The sequence below is a fragment of the Thermobia domestica genome, chromosome 1, assembly GCF_964235325.1.
Source record: "Thermobia domestica chromosome 1, izTheDome1.hap1.1, whole genome shotgun sequence".
NCBI lineage: Eukaryota > Metazoa > Arthropoda > Insecta > Zygentoma > Lepismatidae > Thermobia > Thermobia domestica.
The window spans coordinates 248146027-248170918 of NC_137454.1; the positions used below are offsets into that span (position 1 = coordinate 248146027).

General features: G+C 34.7%; 2 protein-coding genes across 2 annotated transcripts in view; one reads left to right on the forward strand and one right to left on the reverse strand.

Moving 5' to 3' along the window:
• The window catches only part of LOC145667437 (caspase-1-like), a 30689-nt gene extending 12508 nt beyond the window's left edge, over positions 1-18181 (forward strand). Inside the window, exons 3-6 of the mRNA XM_081734919.1 lie at positions 1099-1358; positions 7304-7479; positions 14418-14544; positions 17547-18181. Coding sequence (XP_081591045.1) covers positions 1099-1358; positions 7304-7479; positions 14418-14544; positions 17547-17812 — 829 coding nt within the window. The 3' untranslated portion in view covers positions 17813-18181. The remainder of the gene's footprint in view (positions 1-1098; positions 1359-7303; positions 7480-14417; positions 14545-17546) is intronic.
• A 1956-nt stretch (positions 18182-20137) lies between these two features.
• The window catches only part of LOC145667446 (pickpocket protein 19-like), a 29348-nt gene continuing 24593 nt past the window's right edge, over positions 20138-24892 (reverse strand). Inside the window, exons 6-8 of the mRNA XM_081734929.1 lie at positions 24112-24232; positions 21252-21352; positions 20138-20563 (exon numbers count right to left, since the gene is read on the reverse strand). Of these exons, the coding sequence (XP_081591055.1) occupies positions 20307-20563; positions 21252-21352; positions 24112-24232 (479 nt within the window). The 3' untranslated portion in view covers positions 20138-20306. The remainder of the gene's footprint in view (positions 20564-21251; positions 21353-24111; positions 24233-24892) is intronic.

Genomic DNA, 24892 nt, shown 5'->3' on the forward strand with positions numbered 1-24892 from the left:
AAAAAAAAAAAGCGGAAAGGAGGACCCAGATACACACAGATAAATGTATATAGTTTTACGCATCCAGCTAAGCTATGAAGAAAGGAAAGAAGACGGAGCAGGAAAAAACTGAAAGCTTCAAAATGGCATAGAAGGAAAGGACTATCCCTAATTTTCACACAAGGAGACAATCTGAGGAAGGCATTGTTACGGTGTCGAAATATTACAATTCTATCATTTTTCTATTGTAAGTCTTGAATATCTCGAATAATCTTGAATATCTTGAATATCATGAATAATCTTGAATATCTCGTTCAGAGACTTGCCACTACCTCTCGTTACAGGATCATATTCTCATAACCACTCATAAGTCAATTTAGTAACATATTAAGAAACCAAAAATGTTAATATTTGATTGAGTTACGTCTTCTGTTGGCCATGAGTACAGGATAAACCTTTCCTGTTAGTGTAGTGGCTAGCGCACATGCCTACAGAGTAGTGGTCCTGTGTTCGATTCCTGGTGGGAGACCATAAGACGCATTACAGTATTAACTGTAGATCCACGTGGATCCAGTTTAAACTGTAGATCCACGTCTCATATAGCCTTGGTGCTGAAAAGGGACACTAAACTTCAACAAACGAACGAGTACAGGGCTTTTAAAAAAGTACTTTAGTTGCTATGACTTTTTCAACAACATTCACGTTGGATATTATATTATTTCCCTCACATAGACGAACTTTATTGTATTCAGTGTTTCTTACAGGGATACTTTCGGAACTTTTCCTGCTCGGAATTGACTAGCTTCCCTTTCACCTGATTTTACTGCCATTATACTTAAACGTCCACCTTTATCCCGAGCTGAAATAAATTAAATTGTTCAGGGCGCATCTTTTAGTAAATTTGGCACAAATACAACCTCTGACGTTTTGTTTCTCTACTTACCGGAGAAAAATTTCAGGAAATTCTTTTCACTTGTTTTCCATAAACGATTACGTTGTTTCTTCCGTAATTATTTATTAAAATCCAATTATTTTGTAAAATCATTGTCTGAAAACTGCAGAAAAAACTCTTATTGAAGTTGTCAACTATATTTCAAAATTGTGTCTATTTATTTTCAGATCTCCATATACTACTACAAGGTTCACATACAAGTCAGTGACCATAACTCCAAAGGATAGACAGTATTACAACATGAATAATCCTCGAAGAGGAAAGGCAATTATCTTTAATCATGACGTGTTCAATAGCCGCTTAACTAGTCGCAAAGGAACAGACGTTGACGGACAACGACTTAAAACTCAACTCCAACGTTTGGACTTTGATGTTTGTTCTTGCGATAACTTAACATTGAAGGAGATACGACAACTGTTGAAGAAAGGTCTGTTTACAATATTCAAATAAACAATTTATTTACTTACTTATTTACACATAGATATAAAAACTCATCGGGGTTATTCAGAAGTTTGTACAATTTTGCAGTACAATGACTTTCAATTGTATACGATATTATTAAATGTGCAAGAAAACTTGATAAATATTGACTCAAAAAGAATATTACGTGCGCGTCTTATTAGTAGAGTATTATAAGACATTATCTACTATCGAAGAAGAAAAGAGCTCCCCCGTAAGTGTATGGTTAGTGTACGCGACTTCGGTACAAGAGTACCTGGTTTGATTCCCAGCAGAAGCTCATGTGGTTCGGATCACACGTAAATCCATTAGGTCCGCGTCTCATATTGCTTAGCTGCTAAATTAGGCGCTAAGCGCGAACTCGACCAACCAATCGAAGAAGAAAACAAGCAGCTAGGAAACCCATTGTATTAAGAAAAAATAGTGCTTACATGCAAAACAATACCGTTGTCGATAGTTTTGCAGGCATAACATATGTGGATCCATGATTGTTCGTGTACTTCCCACACTTGCTTATTCAACTCACCTACCTCATCATCCTTTCCTCGCCTATCTAGTTGTAAAAGTGTACTCTACAACTATATATATATATCTGTATATAAGTGTGTAGCCTTATACTAATTTCTAACGAACTTTTCTTTCTGCAGAATTTCTGGTTGCTTTCCAGAACGGAGTCTATATGAGACATAGAACTACAGTTACCATGAGTCCGGAATCAGAGACTTCTGTCCCAAGGCCGAGAACGCTAAACATGCCTATCGATTAATTATACCACTCCGAGGGAGCTCATTCTAATAAAATTATTGTCTTTAATATCAAGTTTGTTATTGCACAGACTATCTTATCAAGTGTAAGGAGCATTAGCACTATCAAGTGTGTAAAATCATTTTATGAAGTAGTAAGTTACGATCCTCAATTTTTAATTTAATGCGTTTTCAGAAATCTATCCTCAAAAATGTTGGAAAATGCTGTTAGATTTAAAGAAAATGATATGGACGCCGAGAAGAGAGATTTAACATTGAACTGATATATAAGAAAATATAAGAATTATCAAGATATGTTTCATACTTCCATAAATATTGATTAATATAGAGTTCCTGTAATTTGATACTCGAACGTCTAACTCACGAAGTAAAAGCCTCATACAGACAGATAAGCTCTGGACATGGATACAATGTTGTAAGTTATGTTATGTGGATAGCGATTTGCTCTCCCTAATATACAGTAATAGTTAATTTCCATACAGTTAGATCACCGTGAGTGTAAACACATTAATTAGATTAACTTTTGCAAAAAAGACTCAAGGTACAGATTCTAAATTTTAAGCTATCCAATAAAATACCAAATAACAAGAAAATAAATGGAAATTTCTAAGTGAATTTATATGGCACTACGTGGAACTGATTAATAGTTACAACTTGGATATATTACTATTGCTTACTCTAGAATAAAATAAAATAAATTATATTATAGCTATATCCTTTGTGCAGATCATATGCATTACCGTTTGTGAAAATTGCAACATCCAGAAAGAACGTCTCCAATGACTCCAAAGTCGGAGGATGAGTACAACAGTGTACCAGCAAGAAGTTTGCCGAGAGATAGTAGACACTCAGACCCAACAGTGCCTTCTCTTGTGTTAGCGCTGCGCACTCGCTTTAGGCAGTGTTGCGCCACGCTCGGTTAGCGAAGATCCATCAAACAAAGTGGACATGTGAAAGCAAATGCCAGTATATGCCTCATAAACTCAGATAGTGAAATATCGTGAATTCAAACGGAGTAGAATGATTGGCCTCCGAGAAACGAGTATGTCATACTGTGACATTATCGTCTCGTGTAGAGCATGCTTCTACGACAGTGATGCGTGTGTGGAAACGCTGGATACAGTAGGATCATACGTAAACGACAGAGCACTGGACCACACAATGTGACCACACTACAGGATGACCGTCATCTTGCTCGTATAGTCGCAAAGAAACGTACAGCTTTGTCCTTAGTGTTGGTTCGACTCTGGAACACTATAACTGATATGAACGTGTGTGCTTCGACGCCGTCTGCTGTGGGTAGGTGGCAAATTTTGCAAAACCACAAACGTTTCAGACTGCAATGGGCATGTGAATGCGTCACTGGCGTGGTGAGTGGCAAAATGTAGTGTTTTCGGACGAAGCCATCCTTAACCCTCTATTGCATGTTAAAAATTGACAACATTGTGTAATCGGGAGTCATATCCCTTTACTATTATTAATTTTTTTTACTATGTGCATACTGTTGTATTTCTACAACGTTGCTCTAAGAGAATACCAAGTGGAGTTGATGTCCGCCATTTCTTGAATGTTTCTGGTACTGTTTGTATGTTGATGGGAGGCACGTGTGTTGTTGTTTTTATACGTCTCGTTGCAGGTATGTTGTTTCTTAGATTTTGACGACATTTTGCACGCAAACTTAATGATAAAAATATGAATTTTGATCTCTAGATATTACAAAAAGCAAATACACATTTATCGGAATTACAATTGTACAGTAACTTCTATACGAATACTTTTTTTTTTTTTTTTTAATATACAACATTATGCAAATAACTGGAATATTCTTGCTCTTTCTTGACAGGAACAATGGACCTAAAGCTTTTCTATGAAAAGGGCTCAAGAGAGCATATTGTAAGAAGGGATGTTTCGTCTGATAGTGAAGATGATGGTCTTTCAAAAACTTATGATGAATGTGTCTACTTCTTTCAATAACACATGCGACGTTGCCAAATGTCATGGCTCGGCTCGCAAAGAGATATGAGTTGTAGCCAGGGAAGATTCCTCCCCTCCATATTTTATTGACATTATAACAAATTATTTTCATCATGTGAATAGCAGATATCGTGGCTCGTGCTCTCCTGATTTTTAGTCTCTCACCCGAGACCAGGGGAATGATGGGGGAAGATTCGGCCAGTGCAAACTTTGATAACATCCTGGCATTTGAATGACGTGCCTAAGCATGGCCTGTCAGGTTGGTCGACTCCTGGAGTAATGAAATACCAACACTTGCAATAATGAAAAGTAGAAAATTTATATTCTTATGTAAAAATAGTTGTGAAAACCTAAGATGACTAAACATAGGCTTATGGAATAATAAGTCTCTCTCATTAGATAAAGGAAAATGGATTAGGAATCGCCAAATTTTCAAGACAAAAATGTAGTAGTGACGAAAGAATGAACCGAAAAAAGACCTTTTTCTCCAGTATATGGCCAATATATGAAAAATTTGAAATTTATGTCAATATGAAATAAGCTTACAGTCGATTTGTGTAACTTGATGTCATACTGACTTTTCTATCGTTTCTGTACATATCAACAGTTTACGTGCGTGGTGTACACAGGAACTAAGACATTTGCATTTCTCATTGTTTTCTCACTGTATTTTCGAAAAAATCTAATACCATGATTGATTGATCATTAAAATCATATTTGTAGCTGTCATTTAGTATTATATTGTTGAATTATACCATATTTTTTGTACTTTTTTCCTATAAGTAATCAATGTCATTATGTTGAATTCTTCACCTATGAACCTATATTTCATCGTATTGTAAACGTGCTAAAGTTCATAGTATACATACAGTATATTTCGTCATATCATATTTTGAAATAACCATCATTAACAAGAAAAAAAATGAAATGAAATCTTTGAGTTTTACGTCCCACGGTTATGCCGGTTAGGCTAAAGGAGACGGTGATGATGAGAGATGAGTGAAAACGGTGGAATGAAGGAAGTGGGAGGAAACGGGAGAACCCCGAGAAAACCCACGAGCACGGTGTTTGTCCACCACAAAGTTCACTTGGCGGGGGCTGGGATCGAACCCGGGACTCCAAGCACCAGAGGTGAACGCTCTACCACTGAGCCACCGCGCCCCCCCATTAACAAGAAAAGCATATGTGTCAAATACATGTTGTTGTTTTATACAACAAACCCAGAACCCCCACCCAAAGTGACCTTGAACGATTTTCTTTTGTGATTCCATCAAAGTATGCTCCAAAGTTGTAAATACATAATAAAAAGATTTTTTTTCGAATTGTAAATACAAATTTCATGCAATAGAGGGTTAATCTACAATACATTTTGTACACCAGCGACGGCGTAGTGAGAGAAGTTTGTGGTTGGTGATCAATGGCAGTAGACGCAATGGTATGCGTGCTACTAGTACAACCCATCATCTAAAACGTTCTGCTGGACCAATATTTGACCTAAGAATCTAGAATTGACCATTGACCTAGTTACTCCATTTTCCTGTACTCATATACTTAGTTCTACTATTGATCAATTACTCAGTTTGATGAAAATTGTTAGGCAAAATTCTTAAAACCTCCAAAATAAATCTTACCCGTAAATAAATTCTCGCGAAGTCATTTTATACAAGTTAAAACGCTTCTTCGCAGCTGAGATTGGAAATTTATTTACCCCGTACAAATTATAAACCCCTCCATTCCCCAAATGAATGTTGTTATTCACTCTGACACAAATTTTGTCTAGGTTAAAATTTTGCCTAATCCCTTCTCCCACTTAAAAAATGTTAGATACATCGCAGCCAAATAATAGTCATTCGCTGCATGTCAGTAGATCAAATTGTTACCCCTTCTTGATATCCAAATAAGCTTTCCCTATTGAATCTGGAAAGAAAATTAACAAAATGTTAGAAAACTTGAAGAAGGATTGTAATAATATGGGATGAAAATAGACGTTAGATAGACAAAATTCATGATAATTGGAACGAAGCGGTAGGAGTCAAATATGCACGTAGAAGAGAACAAACAGAGCAGGTGACTATTTTCGATGTTTGTGTATTATTGTTAATGCTGACATGAAGTACGAAGGTGAAATAAAAGCAAGTATAGGAACGGCGAAAGAAACATTTAAGAGGAAGAAAAGTGTATTTTGTGGCTCCTTGAACAAAGAGCTAAGAAAAAGGCTCATAAATTCTTCATGTGAAGTATTATACTGCATGAGACAGAAACATGCACATTACGCAAAATCGATTTAAAACGACTGGAAGCCTTCAAAATGTGGGTGTTGAGAAGGATGGAGAGAATTAGTTCGCTAAAACTGAAAACTAATGAGAGTTTATTAGAAACATTGGTGAAGATAAGAACAATTTTAGATGTAATTAGAAAGAAGAAGAGACACTGTTCGAGACATTGCCTGAGAAGAAACTGTACCATGAAAGACGTGTTTGAGAGTATGGTGGTAGAAAGAAAGGGAGGAACGAAAGAGACTACAGTTTATAAGCGATATTAAAACAGGAAAATCGTACGGGAAGATGAAGTTAGCTAAAAAGACCGTGGTGCATGAAAGTTTCTCGTGCATGAAGCGGGTGCATGAAGTGACCCGCTGGCACAATACTCATGCCTTGAGCTCTATTTAAATCTTTTCCTTCACAGAAATGGTTGATTTATCCTATTTCATGAAGTCATCAGGAAAGGTCGTTAATCTCCCTAATATTGAATTTTCAGAAATCATTCTTAAATGAATATTCTCACAGTCATCAAAGCAAAATTGATTTCCTAGCTTAAAAATAATAAATTCACGTAATACGATAATAATCTAAAGAAACTTATTCACCCATACATTACTGAGGATAATACGTATTTGTATGCTCTCTGCTTTATACGCTATTCACATTGATCACACTTGTGTGACTTTTATCCTTTTGTAGTCAGAAACAATATTAAATATAGGTAGGAGCTATTATTTTTTATACCTCCAACCTATACTTAATATTGTTTCTGACAGTACACGTGTAATGCATTTGTAGACAGTTTGACCAACTGACATTTGTGCTTTTATTAATATTGAAGTTTGTTTGTATAAATTGTCGTTTAATGAATAGCTTATATAGCTACAATGTTTCTTTTTATTATTATTATTCAGTTTCAATGGAAGACCACTTAGATGCTGACTGTCTTTTAGTAGCTGTGATGACGCATGGTGAACCGGGAATAATTTATGCCAAAGACCACCCATATCTCGTCGAAGAATTGTGGTACCCTTTTACAGGAAATAATTGCCCTAGTTTAGCAGGAAAACCTAAGATTTTTATCATTCAGGTATGTTACCATCTGGACTACATACTCATATAACAGAGTAAAACTCCTTTCATACTTATAACATACTATAGCCTATATATCTCCAAATTCCTATAAACTGATTTCTTTCTCAAGTTTGTTATATCTTACATAGTAAGATTTTTTTAGTAAAATTACTAACAAGGGAACATCTTATATTGATAGTAGCATTGCTTAATCAAACAATGGGCAATCGATAGAGGAGTGAAGAAAAGTGAGAAATCCAAACAAAGTTTTACTGGCCGACCCAGAAACACAGGAGATACAGAGGAAAGAAAGATCTAGAATCATGTGAAAGTAGCAATGCAAAAGATACACTGACACAGAAAGAACTTAAAAATGATTAAAGTAATCAAAATGACATTTAGACAATAGTATAGTAAGCAAACATTGTACCCACAGAATTACTCAATAACATCATATGTAGTGCAGTGTTGCCAATTGAGCACAAAATAAAGTTTTGTTAAATGGCACGGAACACAAAATATAACATATAGCATATCTAATTATGAGTAGAGCCATACCTGTGATGTCTTCATATACAGTGTTGCCAACGTTTGAGAATAGGCCTATATGAATTCCTTTATGAATCTTGGATCATTTCAGATCCTTTTTTTTTTTTTTTTTTTTTTTTTACTGTTCTAACAATTTTCTTTAGTAAAAATGCTTCGACACTGTGCTTTGTACGTTATTTTTGTGCTTCATTGATTATATTCTTGTTTTTGATCTCATATTTTGGTTTCAACTAGTTCGAATCGTGTACTATATGTACTCTTCTACTCCCGAGATTCATATAGGAATTCATACAGGCCTATCTTCAAACTTTGGCAACACTGTACATCACGACTTCACAGGTATGGTTCCACTCATAATTAGATTTTCTAGGTGTTATAATTCGTGTTCCGTGGCATTTAACAAACTTTCATTTTGTGCTCCGTTGGCAGCACTGCACTACATGATGTTATTGAGCATGTCTGTGGATAGAATGTTTGCTTACTATACTGTTGTGTAAATGTCATTTTGATTACTTTAGTCATTTTGAAATTTGCTATTTTCGCATGATTCTAGATCCCTGTTTCCTCTGTATCTCTTGGTTTCTCTGGGTGTAGGCCCGCAAAACTTTGGATTTCTCACTTTTCTTCACTCTTTTATCGATTGTGCATTGTTTGATTGGGTAATGCTACTATCACTACAAGATGTTCCCTTGTAAGATATATTCATAGACCAAGAAATAGCAAACTTTTATTTACCCCAAATTTACCATAAGCTTTGTTATGTGCTTAAAATTACCCATAACCTACCAACCCATAGTCTTCAGAAAGGTTTTTCTTAACGTTGGCGAGTGGTGGAGGTCATAGTAATGACGTCATCAACATGGCTGCCACCGGAATTCATAGCACAAGCTTTAACTGATGATAATTTCCCACTCAATGAAGGTAGAAACTTAGTTCGTGTATCAAATTGAAGGTAGTAAACGTGTTTAAAATTTGATGTCATTGCCGTTTATTTACATTGCCACCATCTTTAAATATGACGCATGATTCGCTTAAAATTTAGTTTCGTTCGAGTTATTATAAACATTTACTGGCAAATAACTATGAAATCATTATAGATATGAAAAAACAATGTGGAACAAACGCGATTGAACAGAATTTGAGCTTTCCAACGATATCCATTTCATTATTATATCTTAAAAATTGAATGAGTAATTCGGTTTTATGTATCATATGGTGTTGTATTCTTGAGCTCTAATATTATGCAAAGCAAAACACGTACACAACTTTTATTTATCCCAAGCTTATCATAAACTTCGTTAAGTGCTTAAGATTTCACTTGAGAAAGGTTTCTCTCAAGGTTGGTGAATGGTAGGGATCCGAGTAATGATGTCATCACTATGGCTGCCGCGCCAACGTACAATACTTTACTTAAATATAACTGTATTTGGTCTAGGAATTAATTCGTGCGGGTGGACAAGAGATGGCGCAACGAACGGAGCGTCCCACAGTTCCGTGTATCCACACATGTGTTGCAAACCCCTGTCATCGCGTATCGTTCGTAGTATAGGGCAGTGGATTAAAGCGTCAACAACACCAGTTTGTAGTTAAGTGAACATGGCGCAATTTGTGCCTGATAAAGTGTTTTTGCGGGGTGTCCTGCTGCATTACTTTAACATGCAGAAAAGTGCGACTGAAAGTCATCGTATTTTGGTGGAAGTGTATGGTGACCATGCTCTAGCTGAGCGAACGTGTCAGAAGTGGTTTGCACGGTTTAGAAGTGGTGATTTCGGCTTGGCAGACCAAGAGCGAGCTGGACAGCCAAAAAAATTTCAAGACGAAGAATTGACAGCATTGCTCGAGCAGGATTCGTGTCAAACGCAGGAACAACTTGCAGCAGCATTAGGCGTTGATCAAACAACAGTCTCCAAACGCTTGAAAGCCATGGGAATGATTCAAAAGATGTCACATTGGGTTCCACATGAATTGAAAGACAGAGACGTTGAAAGACGAAAAACCATTTGCGAATTGCTGCTTCAACGACAGAGCAGAAAGGGGTTTCTGCATCGAATTATTACGGGTGATGAGAAGTGGATCCATTACGAGAACCCTAAACGAAAAAAGGCCTGGGTGAAACCAGGTGAACCAGGTCCATCACAACCAAAACGAGATATTCACTGTGCAAAGGTTATGCTGTGCATATGGTGGGATATGAAAGGTGTGGTGTACTATGAGCTGCTGCAACCGGGTGAAACTATGAATGGAGAACGTTATCGACGACAATTAATGCGTTTGAAGCAAGCTCTGGCCAGAACACGACCAGAATGGGAGAACAGACATGATAAACTTATTGTTCAACATGATAACGCTCGCCCACATGTCGCAAAACCGGTCAAAACCTATTTAGAAAATGTCGGATGGGAAGTTTTACCCCACCCGCCGTATTCACCAGACGTTGCTCCTTCGGACTACTACTTGTTCGATTGCATGAACAACGATTTGATTGGACAGCGGTTTACTTCTTCAGAAGATATCGAAACATGGGTCTCTGACTGGATCGCTTCCAAGGATGAGGACTTCTTTCGCCACGGAATCCGTACATTGCCTGACAGATGGGCGAAAGTGGTGGCTAGCGATGGACAATATTTTTCTTAAAGTATTTATGTATTTTGTGTTTGTACTACAGCTTCAATGTGTGCGTACCAACCGCACGAATTAATTCCTAGACCAAATATATACAACGAAGCGTCGTAGAGAAATGTTCTTTTTTTCCTAAATGCTCGTAATAAAGTTCCCTTTGTTTTGTGTAATACGAATATATTTCGTAGCTGCAATAGTCTTAATGATATTTAGCGTGAAAGTTACATTTTACGATTTTTTGTAACATAGTGAATGTTTTAAACCCAACAACTTTTAAATGTTAGGAAAATAAAATTTATGAAAACACAAGAAGTTTCCTAATATTGTGGAGAATTAAATATGGCTTTTGGATGGACAAAGCGATTATAATTGCTGTTATAGCCTTTTTCTCGAAGTCAAGAGCTTAATCAATGCACTGTTGAAGGGATGAGTTAAGATGTAGGTTATGGATAATCTTAAGCACATAACAAAGTTTATGGGAAACTTGGGGTAAATAAAATTTGTTCTCTCCCTTGGTCTATAAGCAAGAAGCAGCTTCATTCTTCAATGAACTGAAATTTCCTTACGTGGTTTCATGGTTTTAGCTTATTTTTGTTACAAGGATATTTAAATATACGTCGCGTTGTCAACAATGTGAAAATTAACACTGCGTATCATAAGGATTGTTTTTATGGAAATTTTCAACAAAGTCTCCAGTCTGTATGGAGCTGACACCACATTCTACACAATGGTGGTAGCTAAGGCTGAGATTCGTGTAATTTCTTCACTGACATCGCAGTGAAGACTCCCGATGCCATTTCAATGAACTACTGTGTCTTTGGACTTTTGAGACACTGAATTTCTTCTCATAAGTTACGCACAGTTTCTGGCCTATAGAAAGTGTCTCACCGTAAGTGGAATAAAATATTCCTTGTACAATTGTCAAGAAGCCTTCTCCAGTGGAAAGCCCACTGTCGGGTAATCGTCAAGAGACGTGTTTGTCACATGAAATACTACTGGTGGTAAAAGGATGGACTGCCATAGGTGAGTGAACACTTGAAAATCACCTATATGGGAACTACCACGTGAAGAAGAATAGTAAGTTTAGTGTGAAATCTTAAAAAGAAACACACAACCTGCATTATATACACATTATGAATCTGTATATGCCGAAATAGATAGGCTACTAGACGTATGTTTGTCAGATTTTGTATAATCTTCTTGAATAATGGGATCCATGTTTTATTAATGCTTCATCCTGTTCTAAAATTACGTATAAGTAATGATCTCTGGTAGGTATGGCGGTTACCATCTATAGTAAAAATTAGTATAATTTTAAATGAAGTTAAAGCAGAAACTTTTTTAATGGAAGTGAGCCTTTGAGTTCAAATGAAATAAAATATTTATTGTGGTTTCAGTCGACAGACGAAAAAAGCTGAATATTAAGTACGGACGAAGATTTTGTGATAATAGTACCCAACATTGTTTTCTTTAATATAAGAAATTTCTAATGGTGATTATATTATATATGTAAAATTTGAATTCTTTAATAATGATGAATACTACAATGAAGTTAGCAACAAGTATAGTGTAAGACACTTCTACAATAAGTGATGTGTCAGGGGTATAAAACATTTGATTATGATGACGATTATAGAGTATCTAGCGGCAATAAGTAAGGTCTGAATATTAAAAGTACGGAACACGAAGCTAAGAAAGTTGAAGTGATAAATTATTTGCGAAATAATTATGTTTCGACATTTTTATGCATTACAATTCTATATTCCAATGTTTCAATGTGTTGGATGCATTTCTTTTCTTCTCATGAAGTTCCGTAAAGCTATTCTAAACTGAAGAATGTCATTCCTGCTTCAAGAGTGAAACAAATTTAATGGGATTTGAAGGCGGTACTCTGAGTCGTTGTTAGCAAATCAAATGGCTGCGATGTTGTCACCATCTGTCTATACATTCACATCAATCTATCTGCTTAGATGCTCGCGCTATAATGCGTCGTCGCGCTACAACCTTCGTTTAATTCCCTTAGATCATACACCATCAGCTTTGTCCCACAGTTCAGTAAAATATAATCAGTTCTGAAACCTGATAATTGGAACATAAAACTACTAGTCTTATAATACTAGTAATATTTACGTTACATATACATACTACTTTTGTATTTACGAGATTTTTAGGCCTACTAATGTATTAGCGTTTCTGTTCTTAATTTTTTTTTTTTTTTTTTTGAATTATAAGGAAACGTAAATTTCTTATTTTTATAAAATTGGCCGTTGGTGATACGTTACAAAATGTATATTACTATTTTATCACGTTTATATCACTGTACTTAAAACGGACGGCAAAATATATTACTGTATGTTACTGTAAAGTTAGAATTGTGCGAAAACCATGTTACCTAAATTAACGTCAAGTAAACATAACTTCCATCTATTTGTGGATGGCCTATCCAGTGATGTGTAAATTGATTCAGTTTCGTTAAACGTTTTGCAAGTTCAATTTTGAATTAATATTAACGTAAAGTTCACGTGTTCTTAATGCAAATTACCATGACTGGAGCTGCATTTTCGTTCAGGAGTTCTCTGAGATAAATCTGAATAAACTAAATGTTTTTTTGTTGGCTCGTTAAGACAGTCGATGTGCAATAATTTGTTCTAATAACTTCCCTTATTGTAATACTTTTCCTTTCCAAGGTTACTTGGTCTCCTGAGTACAATTTTAATCAAAAGTCTTTGCTGTAACACTTGCTCTTAGAATGTTCATTTGTCCGAAATATTCTTATTTACTTAACCCAAAGTGCAGGGAAAGAAATGGATGGGATGCTTGTATGAGTACATGGCACTCAAGTAACTTATTAATAGACTTTTAATTAAAAATAATTTAAAAAAAAAAACATGTTTCAGAGTTTTCAAAAATTTCACTCTTCAGGGGAATGAGGTCATTTCTATAATAGCCACATTTCCTGACACGTTAATCTGAAATTCAGTATATTTATCTCCGCTCCTAAGGTGGGAAAGAGGGTAGTCAGGATATTAAACCATAAATGGTCAGCTCAAGTTGCACATATCACCAGTGACACGCAAACACTTACGAAGTTGCACGCCCGAACACGAGTAGAGAGTGTAGACAGGACCGAGTAAAAAATAAAGAAAAACTCAAAAATTCTTGAGTGGCACATTCAAATGTGATAGAATAGTAATGGTGTGCTCTGAATTTTCCACTCTTTTTGTAAATAGACACTGTCGTAAATGTTGATTTTACAGAGAACGGGATTTCTGTTGTTTATAATACATCTTAATATACGTATAATATACTGCACAATGTCGGGTTCAACAAACACTTGTATGGAAAGATTTAAATTTAGGATTTAGATTTCTGGACTTTAGGCATCTAAGGCCATTTAGCCCGTCACGTTTGAGGGATGACGTTCCTCGGCGAGCACACTATTTGGGGAAAGGTAAGGAAGAAAGAATTGGGGAAGGAAGAAAGCGGCCTGGGACCTAAAAATTAGGTACCAGCCCGCTATTTGCCTGGTGTGCATGAGAAAAACCCATTCAGGGTGGCTGGCCTGAAAAAGCGTTTTACACTTTTCGACCGAGTCCCCCGCACCTTGAATCGAACCCGGGATCGCTCGCAACGAAGAGGAGACCCTTAGCAACTACGCTACGAAACACTTTTATATCAGCAAATGTAGCTAGAGGTTGAAGGGAGGATGTGAATTTCTGAACATACTTTGTATCGGTATTAACTTTCAATTCAGTTTAAAGTTTTACATTATTTTATTCTATCAAGGCATGCAGAGGTAATCAGACAGATGCAGGGGTCAAAGTTAAAGCAAGAACTGAGAGAGACAGTGGAACAGCAAGCTACAAAATTCCAACCCACGCGGATTTCTTCGTAGCGTACGCTACAGTGGATGGTAAGAAAATTACAAAATGTCTTACGAGTAGTAAACTTTCTTGAGTGTATAGACATCTAATGTAGTTATACTTAAAAAAAAAGGCTATATTATTTACTTTTTGTTATTCATCCTACGAGGAAAAATAAGAAGAGACTCATATAGAATGGAAAAGCAATTACTCGTGACTGGCTCAGTCGTCAAGGAGCAAAGGCATGGGTATATGTAGGGTTAGTATCGGAAGAAAAATATAGTGGATACCTTTAGCTATAAATATAAAATAATAGCATTATTACAAATCTGTGTCAGCAATAGCTGTGACTAATATTAGCTTTCTTAGGCATACGCCAACGAAAGATGACACCTGTCCTAAGAAAATAAAGTATTCTATTGCCATTTACAATATTAAAATATATTGAAGCATAAATAGAAAAATTAGAACCATCCATTGGTTCTGAAGTATAACTAATCCAAATCTGCACAACTTACCGAAGAGTAATTGGGCAGTTGTACTGTCAAACCTTCAAGAGACTTCACAATATCAGTATATCATAGACTACCGCTACCACGACCGCAGGAACCATAGGAAATACAAAAATGGCCATCAAATTTCTCAGGCCATCACAATAACACAAGAGCTTGTTTGGATGCAAGAGAAAGATGAAGTTCAATGTTCTTCAACAATGTATTGCTCTGGCATTTGTGTTTAAATGCGATCTTAATCCAATCGAGATGAGAGTATGAAAATTTGAGACATTAAGAACCCAATATAACGGATGAAGAAGACTATATACGTTAAATTAACTGTGAGAATAGTAAGAAATAATGATTCTTATCGTATATACAGGGTATCAATTAAAAATACTGACAATCTTTAAGAAATCAGTTGAGTTGAATGTGAGAAATCTTTAAGGTTCCTCACATCAAAATAAGAAAAATCGTTTATGTGAACATATGGGTAAAAGTGCATAGTTTCGGAACTAGGGCAGTCCAAAGCGTAGAAAAATACATTGCACCACGCGTTATTCCGAACACGAAGAACCTCGGGTCTGGTGGTTGCTAACACTTCCGATTTCATTCTGATACCTTCCGTGTTGGTTGCTGTCAAGGTTACTTTTTCCTGCTTTGAATCCACTTTTACGTCCATTCATATCTGGAAATTCTGTTTGAAGCGAGTCTAGGAATTATGGCCGGTGGGGAACCCCTTGCACATCATTGCACATTTCCGAAATATTCATTTTTAGATTCATTACCTATGACTTCCTTTACACTTATATGGATTACCACTCCACGATTTCCCGGTTTGAAATAATGCGTGTTACAATTTTTCCCCATTCTTTTAGATAACCGTAGCTCGAAAACTACGCACTTTTCTTCATAGGTCCATACGAACTTTCCTTCTTGTTTTCATGTGAAAAATCGTCTATTAAACTTGGTCAGTAAAATTCATTAACATCCTGCATAATCTGAACGTATCAGTGATACAACGCAGCACAAATTTGTGACCCGTGAGCTGAAAAACCCGAAAGCAGTCAGACCTGTAACCCACAAGACATGACTCGGGAAGGCTTATAAACCAGAGTGATCAGCCGGTTACCTAAACAAACCCGGAACTCGCACGAAATTTCGTCTTACATGCGGAGAGTCTTGATTCTGGTAAAGTAATCTTACAAACATGATTCTTCCTTCTCTTTCTCTCTTTCTTTTCTCACTAAATCTACCATTTTCTTCGCTCTGGTTGTGTGCATATACATGTGTCAAAACACTACACTCGAAACGACAACAAGGCTATCAGAATATAAGCACGTGAGAATCACAAAAAAATAAAAAGCTACTCTTTCTTATTTATTTTATTTTATTTTTATTTTTGGACCAAAAGATCCGATATATTTCAATCAAAAATGTTATTGTAAACCCTATATCTGGAGAACTACATAGAGTGTAGCCAACCTCAAACTATCACTTAACTCGATGTGCTTATTCTGTAGAAAATACGGAAACTCTATATATGGCCGTTCAAAAATTTTGTGGCCCCTGATCCAAAAACTAATTATTGGCCAAGATCGCAATCTTTTGATTCATTTTTTGGATCTTCATAAAATTCTTGTTTATTTATTTATTTATTTTTAACCCATTACCGCATGCCGTGCCATATATGGCACATATTACACCCTTTTATCACTTTAGCTTTTGTGTGATTTATCAAAGGCACCAAATGACTGTTTTGTCTGCTGTGTAAGATATTGACGTGTATGAATAAGAGATTTTGGTGTCATCTGGCATGTTTTTTGTGAGTTGTAAGTGTGTCATATATGGCACTTACTTATTTCTCGTCGGAATTAAGTGAAAAATCTAAAATTCAAGTTTTAATTCATTTTTCAAGTACCCATATGAGGATTTCCAATACTGATTTTTTTTTTTTTTTCGCTAAAAGGAAAATATGCAGAAAGGGATTAATATGAATGATGTCAAAGTTTAAACAAGCGAACATGCAGACATTGTTACGTAGAATGAAAGTTATGTCACTGAGCCCAAGCAGAGTTCTGTTAAATTTTCTTGTATAGTCTATATTTTAAATCACTGTATTATTTTCCAATAAAAGAACAGGAATAAACATGAAACTAGATTTGAAATACCCAAGATATAATATCTTGATTAATAAATAATGTCACGCCAGGAATTTGTAAATATGGATATTCGGGCTCAAATAGTAGATATCATTAGTCCAGTATAAAATTTTGCAATAATGCTGTAGGCCGTATATAGTTTTGGCTGCTTCCAGGTTTGTGTGGATCATCGGGTTTGGTCTGAGAAGCGAAACTCGGACCGGATCAACCGGTGACCCATGTTATCACTGGATATCTGATAATGGCAAATATATCCATAAGTCCTAGTAAATAAATACCTAAAATTTCGCTGAGAACAGAGAGTAAGACACAGAATCGAAAAAAATAATCGATGTAAGATAAATATGAAAATGTTGCCACTTGTAAAATTCACTAATTATAACTTGTGTTTTACAGGATTCTACGCTTGGAGAAACCCAGTAGAGGGATCCTGGTTTATTCAAGCCTTGTGTGAAGAACTACATGAAAACGGAAGAGACTGCGATTTGTTGACCATTATGACATCTGTGTGTCGTAGAGTTGCACTTGAATTTCAGTCTAACTGTCCCGGGTCTCCCAAAATGGACAGAATGAAACAAGTACCATCGTTCTATTCAACTCTTACGAGGCATGTTCATTTCGGAAATAAATCGGAACAAGTCATTAAAGAAACTGTCCTCTAATAGTAGCAAATATATGAATATAATGAAGCCCTTTTTTTAATTTATTTCATTGTTATACAGTCTATTTTAAAGCAGTACAGTATTATCACCAACAGTTGAAATGGTTTGGTAGGAACCAACGAAAAAGTATTACATGTAACATGTCATCGCCTACTCCACCTTTTCCAAACACAATTTATATATACGCTGGAGAAAGGATGAACTGATAATGATTGGACAAATTATAATAATACACATTATTATTATCTCAAAATGTTTTATATTGTCTGATATTAGAAGTAAAAGAATTGTGTTATTTATTTCATTCTAAAACAGTCAAAAATATTGGATCATAAAATTGTAATTTGTGATAATAAAAATAAAGTAAAACTCGTCTATCAACTGAATCTTATTTTGATTCCTTTGGATAGGCAGATTTAACTTGTTTAAATTCGTATTTTTCCATTAAATTTAATTTTATAGAATTCATAGACCATCCAAGGATTACTAAATATACAATATCAAAACTTTTACTATCACAGGGATGGTATAACTGTCTTAAGGAGAAAAAATGCAATTTGCAGTGTATTAGATGCATTTAAAACTATAGAATTACGTTGAATATACAGACTGATAACAAGACTGATTTCTACTGAACATAGTTTCCAATATATGAATCACATGTTTTTACTGCACTAATAACTATTAACAGTTGAGTTTCTGCATTTGCAATTAGGAAATACAGATTGTTTTCCTTTTTTATGGTACTTCAATATTTTGATTCTTTTTAAAAACAATTTTCTGTCAATTGTCTTCCCAAAAATATTGTAGTAAACTCGCCTTCGCCTAGCTGGAGACTTCGTTCTAGACCAGCATTTGCTCGGCCTACGTCCTCGCGCCTCATGTTTTAGCCTTTGCTACCGTTCTTCACACGGAAAGAATAAGTTTATGAGGTGACATTATGCTTTGCGAAAACTTAAACCCCTTTCCCTCTTACTTAGAATACGTATTTCAATTAAAGTGAACTGATATAAATCCATGTCAGCTCACGTGCTAACTTTGTTCAAATATTCTTGCATATGGTACATCCGTTTTCGCCTGACCATGAGACAAAGAACCTCATATAGAAATTGAGACCTCATAATTTTATAAATTGATAAAAATATAGAAACTGTACACTTCTGTCGTTGAAAGCAGAATATACAGTGTGCTGTGGCCCACTTGTTTTGAATAGGGAGTTTATTTACCAAGTTTCATATCCCTACTTGTCTCTAAATTTAAGAAATTTTGAAATATGGATATCTTATTAAAACAATTGCAACACTCATCCTTTTTCTTCCTGCCTTTTTCCTTCCCCTCTAAGAGAAACATCACAAAACGTTGAAACATGTCTTTAATTATTTTAAATTAAAAACGCAAATACCAATTTTCATGAGTACCTTAAGAGATTTCGAGGTTACGTCGTTTTATTACAAGAGTTGTAACTCTCATCCTTTCTTCTTTCCATTTTTCGTCTCTTCTAGGGAGGAGAAACAAGCAATGCTTAAACACGTCTTTAATTCTTTAAAAGTCGAAATTCCAAATTTTATGTTTGTAACCTTAAGGATTCCGAGATTTGGTAACGTTATTTTAACAATTCTAATTCCACCTTTGTTTTCATCTTTTTTTTATTCTAATGAAAATACCAAGAAACGATGAAACGTGTATGGGAAGTCCATATACTAAATTTCATGTCTCTACTCTTAGGGATTCGGAGATATAGCCATTTTACTATAATAATCACCACCTCTATTTCGCCCCATTCCTCATCAAATTTCCGAAAAAAAATCTTCCTTATTGGTACCTTAGGTCACAAATTATATGCACTGTCAAAATCTCAAGTTTTAGCTCGAACGGTTTGGCCTGGGCGTTGATCGGTCAGTCATTCACTCAGGACTTCTTTTATAAGTAGAGATTCCTTTATCTCCTATAACACTTCATTGCTTCCAGTGGTTACTAAACAAAGATAAAATTCCCTTCTCGAAATAATTTGACTAAATTCAAGGATTGCTGAAGAAAAATTTGTGCTATTAGTTACTTATTAGAGGTAACTAATACTGACTAATTTTATGTTAAGATAGTCATATTATATTTACAAAGTTAAGCATTTCTTTTTTTAAAAAAAAATCATGTTAAAATTTTCATTTATTTCCTTGCATTCTATTTTGTATTTTTGGCATTTATTCTACAGGCTGGACAAAGTAACGACTATTTTTCATTTAAGAAATAAATTATTTTTCAATAGCGCTATAATAAAATTTATGTATATTTTACACTCAGTATATTTAATGGTCACAGAAGAGATATATATAGTTACCCAAACGTTACAACACGTAAGTTCATGCAGATAGATAATCATTATTTACATTCCTGTAGATAATTATTATAAACATTATCTTCTTATTTTATTTTTACATTATTCTTCTTTTTAATAATATTTACCACATGCCATTGCATTAATGTTATTACATCAATATTATGGCAAATATCCAGGCAAAGACTCTTCCAAAGTTGAAATTCTTGATTGCATCTCTATACCAGGATCTCGTGGCGTTGGTATGCGACAGAACCTTCTAGTACAAAAAGAGAACACATCTTGGGGTATTGTTCTTGCAAGTCCTGAGCGTGCCATATACTTCTTGCACAGTGGACGGAATGTGCAGAAATAGATTATTTCTATAGCACTAACTAAGCTGAAGCCCAGAAATAAGCTTGCGATGCCACCAAATGATACTGAAAGGAGATGAAAATCATGGAGTTTTGAAGCATTTTGTATGTATCCAATGAATGCTCAATTCATTGTCTCTTTTCTTAAATATTTCTATGGAGTTTGACATCATAACACCAGAATTGACATACTCTCAAAATTTCAATCAAATTTTCATCTTTCCCTCAAACACAGTTAATCTCATTCTTTATTGGTTCCTCAGTATTAATATTTACTGTATTTGCGCTACATTAACTAACAACAGTAAATACATACTAACAAAAATTAAAGGATGCATATTTGCTTACGAAATAATACTGTATATGATGTATCTTCAAATTATTGATTATAGATATCGTTACTATTATTTTCCTCTACCTCATTGAAAGGTAATCATTTATCGAGAAGCAGATAAATATAATGTTCGCCTATATCTTGTGATTGTCCATATCACCCACCGTATTGATGATTATCTCCAGCTTGTAAAAATAATTGTAATACACAATAACATTGAATATAATGAATGGCAAATTAACATTGTGAAATAAAATAAACATATAGTATAATATAAATTTACGAGAATTTTCACAAGTCAATTCCTGAATATGTTCATGACTTATGCTGCCGGTAATAATCTCTTAGTATTAGCCCCATGATATATAAACTTTGTGGCACAGTACATCAGAAAAGAAATCATCGAAAAGTTTTACTTACCTAAAAGGTCCAACCAGTCAAACACTGCCGTAGTTCTGTATCTTACAATATCAAGATCTTTAAAGAATACTTTAACATTTACTTTATTCGATATTTCGGGTCTAGAAAAGAAGAAGAATTAAGCACATATTAACCATAAAGTCATATATAATCTTAATGAGAAGTGTTACACCAAAATATTTTCGTAAGGGTTCTGTAGCAGCTTGAAAACTATTATAGGGAACGATTGGCTGGTTGATTGAAATTAGTATACTTTTTCAGAATGAGACTTTGACAGACGTGGACCTATGGTTTAAGTTGTTTGAGGTGGAACAGAAAAATTTTAAGGTTATGACAAGGAATTGAACCCAGGATTTTATGCAAATGAAAGTAAGTATTTCACTTCAAATTATATTACGTATTGAGTTATTATTGAGAAGCAAATTCGTTTTTAAAAATTATGTTTATTTATGTTATCTATGTTTATTTTCATAAATTGCTTAAAACAACTATAATTGTTGCTTTTGTCAAAACCAAGGAAATACAATTGGGATATTGTTCTAATACATTGTAACATATAGCATATTAAATGTCCAACCAATCAATTAAACGCATTTAGTTAGCATGCGGATACCCGTAGTATTCAGAAAATCGTAAGATAGTGGGAGAAAAAGCAGATGATGGTTGGCGACAAATAAGTCCCAGCATATGGCAAAAGAAGTCCCCAATTGACTTGGCTGAAGTGCATGTTGCTATTCGATATAGTAAATTATTAAGTGTATCATATAATAAACACTCCTCTTACATGACAAGATTGATCGAAAATAGTCTCATTTGTCATGAACTTTTTTATATCTACAGTGAGACATTCAGAATTACAGTTCTTCTATACATTATGCAAACTCTATTGTAGGAATTTTGGATACACTAAGGAGCTGATCATTGCATTAACGTATTCTACTAATAGAGAACAGAGTTGTTTGGATGATAAATCGCTCAAATCATCTCGAATATCACTGTAACCCCACTACTGACTAGAAATATGAGCATATTCTGAGATCATGTCGTGAAAAAGTATGAGGAGTTGATTTTCAGAAGTAAATTTTTCATCCAAAAGTGGAACACAGATACTATGGAATGTTTTATGCATGTAACATCGGTAGGTTTTTCTCATAAAGTGCTTGACATTTTCTTTTAATATTCACTAAATTTAATCCACTTACATAATATGAAACATGTAAAGCGATGTTACTAATTCTGAAACACATGTTGGCACATAGGAAATATTCACATGGGGAATCCAGTTTTTTCACGTACAGTTCTGGTAAGGAGTATATTTGTTATACACCAAATTTTTACTTTAATATATGTATTGAGAAACCAAATTTTCTGTAATAAGTTCAATTCTTAAGTTATGATCCGAATTTGCTGTGTGATTGGATTCCATATTATTGCGCAGTTTTGAGTTGCATCACAGGAGAAATGCATCATTAAGATTTTAATACATCAGGAAGAAAATAAGAATCAGCTCATGGAAAAGAATCCTGGTTGGCAGTTACAGCTTAAAACAATCTTTAATTTTATATAATTAACACTAACTCCAATTGGTATTTCTGTAAACATTCTTGGACATAATTATGTCGTTATTACTAAAGTTACATCATTTGCAAAAGTTTGAATATTGAATACCTGAAAGTCATCTAACTGGAGTTAGTGGAGTGTCACTCGTTTTCGTGGTAAAACACTCTATAATAAGTCTATATAATCTTATAAATAACAGGAAGACTTCTTGCATACCAATTAATATCGACGGGAGATTTAAGATAGCCGTTTATTTGAATCTTTGCTGTACTACTTGTACACATTGAACCATGTATACTGAACAAATGTTAATATAACCCTATATGCTATAAACACCGCAAAAAGAAGTCACGTGCGATATGAGGATAAGCCTGTTGAAATTCGACTAACAAGAGAAAAACATAATTCCTTTTAAATAATTAGATGTTCACTCTTTACTGTAATATCACGAATTTTACAGTGCTGCAAAATTATTATATTTCGGATTCAGCGTAGCTTGTAGTTACTTACAAGGTAATTGTATATCGTTTAAAGCTTGTTATATACCAAGTCCTTTTAGAAAATTTTTGAAATATGTTTTAAGTTGTGTTATTTGAGGTAATCTGAAAAATGAAACTTTTTTCTTTCTTTTGAGTTAATATTATGGTCCTTAAATGTGAATGGTGCGTTGTTGGTACGCTTCATTGATTTCGGTGGGAGCTGATGTGTTCCGAATCCCACAATAAGTTTCAGGTCCACGTCTCACATGGAATCAGAGCTGAAAAGGGGCGCTCAACTTCAAACCAACCAATAAACACTATGTGACTAATCAGGGTCGCAATTAGGGGAAAAACAGACAGGACATGTGCCACAGGAGCAGTTTTGGAAACCAGGTAGAATTATAAAGATAAATAAGTTCATATTTTTCAAATGTAACATGTATTTGTTCTTGGATAGCCTTGCAGTATTATGAATTATGTTTTAAATCACGTTCCAAACCATTAAGAAGAAAAGATAAATTATTAGTCTTTTGCATGTAGTAATAACAAAGGGAAAATTGTACGTTGATAAAACAATTAGTACTTGAAATTTCAGATTATATTTTAACCTTAAGAACAATCTTAATAGGTGTAAATTAAACTATTAAAATTACAAATAGGATTATATACTGTGAGAACTGTGTACCCAAATCATGAAATAGGAAGTACCAGAAATTTACTAGGAGTTATAAGATCTTAGCTGTGGCCCTGAGTGTAGCTGTAGCTATTCCAATTTTTAACTGTAAAAAGAAAGAAACGCATCGTTAACATTTGTAACTTACGCTGGTAAGATTGTGCTGTCAACACTGTAAAATGTAGTTGAACACACTGGCGGACAGCGACTGCAGTTTAAGCCGTCGAAGTTGGCAACTAAGCCACCCAATTTTACAGAATGTGTAATTCCTACAACAAAGAAAATGTATACCAGCTATGTTCATTCATTATTACGAGTATTTTCTACTCTTTTAGATATAATTGAGTCTAGTTTTATAATACTCTAATACAAAACCACCAATTTACAGCATGTAACATAAGCAAAATATAATAGTAGGTCGATATAAATTATACTCTACTCACCAATTTTTAGAACTAACTTTCAATTGAGAACTTAACGTGCATGTAAGTAATGAATAGAAACTAAATCGAAATGAACAAGTGTATCAATCGAAGGTATCAATTAACTAAGCCTCAAATACATAGATTTTGCGCTTTGTAGAATACAGGAGAAATAATAAATATAAGTGAATTAACAATGAAATAATTGGCTACATTGCACTGTATCGGGAAGAAATGCAGTCACTATGAAAGTTAAAAGAAAAAAACAAGTTTCCATGGGGAGAAAAATCAAGAGTGTACGACAAAATGTTAGGAAGAAATAAGGCAGAAAAAACTAAAATCAATGGAATGGTTGGAAAATAGTTTGGGAAGAAGTTAGATTACCATGTACATGAAAGATATTTTGTACAGTGTTAAAGTTGGTCATGTGAACCACCTGAAAGCAAGACTCAACTACGCAATTGCCACTGTTATGCCAGACGTGCTAGACAGGGTTTGGTGTGAAAT